This window comes from Formica exsecta, unplaced genomic scaffold, assembly GCF_003651465.1.
Source record: "Formica exsecta isolate Colony F162 unplaced genomic scaffold, ASM365146v1 scaffold38, whole genome shotgun sequence".
Lineage (NCBI taxonomy): Eukaryota > Metazoa > Arthropoda > Insecta > Hymenoptera > Formicidae > Formica > Formica exsecta.
Genome location: NW_021851042.1, coordinates 1,025,300 through 1,031,087, shown reverse-complemented (window position 1 = coordinate 1,031,087; position 5,788 = coordinate 1,025,300). Strand labels below are relative to the sequence as shown.

Sequence of the window (5,788 nt, the reverse complement as noted above, 5' to 3'; positions counted from 1 at the left end):
ACTTACTTAGCAAAAACACGATGACGCTCACAAATAACGAGAGCGGATGTTGATAAGAACACACTATATATGCCGCGAAGGCTATATACAAAAAAAATATTATAATTTTATTTATAATAAGCTTAAAAAAGAATTCTTTAACGCGCTCGACGAACAAGATCACATATAACTTAATTATCTGAATACTTTACATTATTAGTTTAAATTATTATTTTAAATTATTATTTTAAATTATTCCCTACTATCAAAGAATTTTTATAGCGAACAAAATTCAAATATTATCAATATAAATATCAATTATTTAATTAAAATATTCGTCTTATTTATAAGCGAGTCTTACATTAGGTTTAGGCGTTTTAAGGCTTCGGTTTGTTTGGATATTGTATGTGTGTTGATGTATATGTAAGAATAAAAAAAAAAAAGAAAAATGTATTTAAAAAATGTGCATAAATGTCACATATTGTCGTCAATCTAATTATTTTAACATAGTTATATTTTTGAAAATGTGTTTGACATTGCCGTGTTCTTGGAATGCACGATGACGAATATCGATCAAATGCGGAATCTAGTTTGATCTGAATCTCGTTCTGGACAAGAATACATTAATTTATATATCGATGCTTGATATGCACTATGATGCGGAATGCAATCCCAATCAATATAAATTCGATCCGGGACGATTCAATAAAAAGAACAAACATAATACCATCATGCGTTTACTTCCCATTCAGGGAAAACTCGAGCGCATTCGTAAATAAGAGAATCAATTTAATTATGAAAAATTAAAGGTCGACGTATTTCCAAACACATATCAAGTCAGAATGAATCATTAAGTATCGATTTTTTGTATTTTTTAACAGTCTAAATTTATAGGAATTATAAATATCACTGAAATTATTTTAAAATTATTTATATTTCAGAAGCGGAAATTGTATGGTTTGTAATATACTTCAATAACAATATATTTTAAAAATGTTTCTTTTTCCGAAATGCTCTTTTTCTCCATATTATTTTAGAAAATTGTAAAATTTTTCTAAGAACAAAATATTAAACAAAATTAAAATGCTTTTTAGACCAAATTTACAACTATATATGATGATATTATTCTTTGAAAAAGTATTTCGTAATTCTCTACAAAAATTTGTACAATACTTAATCTTGACATATGTTAAAGAGGATTTTAAAATTCAATAATTTTTAAACTACGTTTATAGTATATAGGAAAACATAGTATATAGGTAAGGTAGAAATGATATATATCAACAAAAAATATGACATATCTTTGATATATGACTTTAACATATGACTGTGACATATGACTTTGGCATATATTTAGAAGATGATAATGTTTTAAAGAATTTTGAAAAAAATTTGATTTACACTATCCTTTATTATTCATTAAAAAATTAATAAAGAATGTTGCGCTTATGCAAACAAGCGTGATAGTTTAATTCAATACAAAGTTTGTTTCAATACAAATTTGCATTAATTGCATGTTTACACATTAAAGTCGATGCATGGGCGTACATAAAAAGAGCTTCATTTTTTTCTGCACTTCAAACCCGAGTAAAACAAGAGCTTTGCCTTTTTGTTTTGCCCATGCAATCATCATCAATGACGATTTACGATTCTCGGCTTAGTTTTGTATATATGTATAGTTATATTTTCAATTTAAAATATCACAAAAACTATAAAAGAGCACCATCTAATTTCAGACGTAAATTAGTCAGAAATATACCATCTACAACGTACCTATATGTTGTCAAGATTAAGATGATCTGTGCAACTTTTTGTAAAAAATTACCAAGTATTTTTGCAAAATAAAGTACAAATCTTTTATATCCAATCAGTGTATCTCATCCGTTCATTATTATATATGTATGTATGCACGTATATTGTAGGTATATCGTCTTTTATATCGGCGTTTAAATAAAAAGATTTTTAAGCCGCGCGATATCAAAGACACGTCTACACTTCTCTTTAGTAATTTCTCTTAATATAAGATAAAATAGTTAAAACATATTTAGTATATCTGATCACAAATGATTCACACGGATATATTGGATGATTGCATAAGTTCGTGCCCGATTTTCATAGATGGCATTAAGTTACTGCATGGCGGAGTTCTATTGTTTTCGTGTGGTAATTGTTGCTTACACCGAATAGATGACGTTGTCTTATGTCAATTTAGCGTCAGACATTGTTCAGATAAGTCCATTTGTGCATAAGAGAAATCATTAAAAATGGAGAACGAAAAGGTGCATTTGCGGCATGTAATGTTATATGAATTTCGGAAAGGCGTGAGTGTTGGGATTGCACAAAAAAATATTCAAACCGTTTATTTGGACCGCGCTCCTGCTCTCCGAACAGTCAAAAAGTGGTTTGGCAGATTTCGAAATGGTGATTTCAACATGGAGGATCAACCCCGCTCTGGACGGCCTTCTGGCATTGATGATGACATTGTGCATGCCTTAGTGGAAAGAAACCCAAGGATTACAACTGAGGATATTGCTGAGAGGCTGAACATCGATAATTCAACCGCTTTTCGTCATTTAAAAAAGCTTGGATACGTTTCCAAGCTTGATACATGGGTGCCGCATCTGACTACTGAAAGGAATAAGCTAAACCGTATGACTGTGGCTCTTTCTCTTCTCGAGCGTAACAAAAAAGAGCCTTTTTTAGATCGGGTAACAGGCGGCGATGAAAAGTGGATTCTCTACAAAAACGTACAGCAAAAGAGGACATGGAAAACAGCAGCTGAAGGAGCAGAACCCGTAGCAAAGGCTGGCTTGCATCCGATGAAGGTGTTGCTGTGTGTTTGGTGGGATCGCAAGGGAATTATTTACTTTGAGCTGCTCCGACGCGGCGAAACAATCACGGCGGACAAGTACTGTGAGCAACTAACTAGACTCGCTGCAGCTATTCGAGAAAAACGTCCGATTTTGGCCAATCGAAAAGGCGTCATCTTCCACCACGACAATGCTAGGCTACACGTCGCTCAACAGACGCTGCGAAAATTGCAGGAGTTGCAATGGGAAATTCTGCAGCACCTGCCATATTCTCCAGATATTGCGCCTTCAGATTTTTATCTGTTCCGGTCTTTGCAGAATAGTTTAAATGGCAAGAATCTCAATTCCGAGGAAGCTGTTGAAAACCACCTTACAAACTTTTTTCAAGAAAAACCAAGTTTTTTCTTCAAAAATGGAATCGACAAGCTTGTAGATCGTTGGAAAACCATTGTAGAAAAGAATGGAGACTATATAATTGATTAATAAAAGTGTTATCTCTAAAATATAATCTATTGAAGTTTATATTTAAATCGGGCACGAACTTATGCAATCACCTGATAATTCTTTGATAAATAATTCTACAATTTTCAGAATTTGTTACGTCTCGTTATTCGCTTCCTCTTTAGCCAAATTATTAACGTCACTATATAAGGACACAAAAATATAATTTCCCATCTACAGAGGAATGATAGATTATATAATACGTGCTCGCGTATGGCTCGTATGGCTAACGTAATTTCAACGGAAATGGAATGTCATTCATAAAATTGTATGAATCTAACGGACTCGTACATACGCATTCATCGAAAAAAACATACACATGTCTACTTGTCGCGTGGAATTATAACGAACGATGCCATTGCCACGTGTCGTAACGCACAAAACGCTAGCGTTCCCGAACGCTTCGATAATCAGATTATCGCGGAATGAAATTGGACCTATCCGCTCACGATGCGTTCTCAACGAAGTTGAGCAATCTCTCTAAAATTGGACGACACATGTTTCGAAACAGAGTATCTCGCGGAAATATCGCCAAATTTTGCATCGAGAAGGTACATTTCGAAAAGTTCGATTTATGTTTTAGCGAAGAATTTCGCGCTCAATAGTCGCACGATGCATAGGGACACATGTTTTTCAACCAGTGTATCACGAGTATCTCACGAACATTTGTTGCGAATGAAAACGAACATTTGTTGTTTCTAGGAGATTTAGAGAATATAGTCTTGTATTTTAAATAAACAGAAATTAAATTTTTTTTTGTATATAAGATCGCTTTGAATTATATCGCTATAATTTCTTCGAATCGTTAAATATTTTGTTAAAAAAAAAAAAAACACATCACGATGTCATTTTATAAATTTCGTATCTTTACGTATAAGACATTCTTTTAATCTCTATTAATTTTTAATCAGCGATATCGAAATATGTGAAGCCGTCCATGAATTGTTTTCAAATTTATAATCACAGAACGCAATTTTATAAAATTGCATTTTACTACCTCAACCTCTATTACTGCATCTATGCTTTAATAATATTTATATAAAAAAAAAGACACCGCTTTAAGTAAAATTCATATTTGACATTTCTAAAATACAATAAGCGATTCATTAACGAAGGGTTAAACGCGAGGATTCGTTCTGCTTTTTATTCTGCTTACTATTTTTAGAGGAATAACATCGGTGACTTACCGTGAGGAGGTTTGGGCACGTAGAGGTTCAGATACAGGCAGTCTTCGTTCTGGTTCGCCAGTACGGATTCCAGCCTCTTGAAATAGGTGCGTCTCTGCCGCGGCAGTTTCTCGTCCGGCGCCGGCGGACGCTGGGGACAGACCGGCGGCATGGTGTCGGCGATTTTGACACCACGCCACGGCGTCGGGGTGACCGGGGGCATGTAACGCAACGCGCCGAGCGGCGGCGTCGCGTATGGAACCCCGTAATAGGTCTCGACGGCGTTCGACGATCTGGCCTCGATGCCGCGCAGAATGCCGTATCGCGTCTTGACCGTCCTGGTGCAGTACTTTTGCGTGCCGGCCAGGGCCTCGGTGCCCGCCAGACAACACTGGGCGCAGAGAAGTGCCAACAGAAGGACGCTTTTGGCGATGGTGCCGTCGAACGAGGCACTATCTTGAGAAATCTCCTTACTCGCGATATCCTCCGCGCTCTGTCGTCGTTTGTCTCGTCTCTCGTCGTTGCTTCCGTCGCTTTTGTCTCCCGTTCGGCCCTCCCGCTTCCAGCATCGTTCACCGGGAGCCCGATTCGTCTGAAGAGACTTTGGCTTCCCCGGAACCTTACGATACGCCGAAGGACCATCTCGTCCTCGGTGAAGAATGTCGCGTCGCGCTCGACGCGATGCGATAATAGAGGAGAATCGCGAAGAACACTGCTGTCGACCGGCATGTCTAACTGACGGCCGCCAGTCGTCGGCGAGGAGGACGGTATCGAGAGGCGAGAGGTCTTTCCTCTTCCTCTTCCTCGGCAAAGAGGAGGAGGACGTCCGCATCGCGTCACGCCGCCGCGGACTGCGCGCCCCTGCGGGCCCCGCATCTGTGGGGCCCTCCTGCCGATGGACGACCCCCTTCTTCTTCCTCCTCCTCTTCCGCTTTCGATTTCCGCTTTCCTTTCCCGTTCGCCGCCGCTTCGCCCGTCCTTCGCCCTTCCGTCGCCGCAGCCGCTTTTTTGCGTCCGCTCTCCTGCACCCTTTTCCTCACCAGCGCCGCCGCCACCACCCTTATCCCGTCGCCGCTGTCCGCCCACTTCCACTGCTTCCGGTACGGCTTGCCGCCACCTCCAGTCTCGCGCCCTCCGTGCGGCTCTCGCTCCCCGTTCGCCGTCTCGAATTCAAAATAGCGACTCGGTACTGTTATCACGCTGCTGCTGCTGCTGCTGATATGCTCCGAGCGGACTCTTACTTCCATTCTCAGGTGCATGCGTTGCCCGCGCTGACGCTGAGCTGCCAAGCTGGCGACTGATCGTCGTTACCGCGCGGCACGCGCGTATACA

At 39.3% G+C, this 5,788-nt stretch overlaps 1 protein-coding gene across 1 annotated transcript in view; it reads right to left on the bottom strand.

Moving 5' to 3' along the window:
* LOC115239385 (neuroligin-1-like) overlaps positions 1-5,288 on the bottom strand; it is a 35,347-nt gene extending 30,059 nt beyond the window's left edge. Inside the window, exon 1 of the mRNA XM_029813884.1 lies at positions 4,478-5,288. Coding sequence (XP_029669744.1) covers positions 4,478-5,288 — 811 coding nt within the window. The remainder of the gene's footprint in view (positions 1-4,477) is intronic.
* Positions 5,289-5,788: the final 500 nt, after the last annotated feature.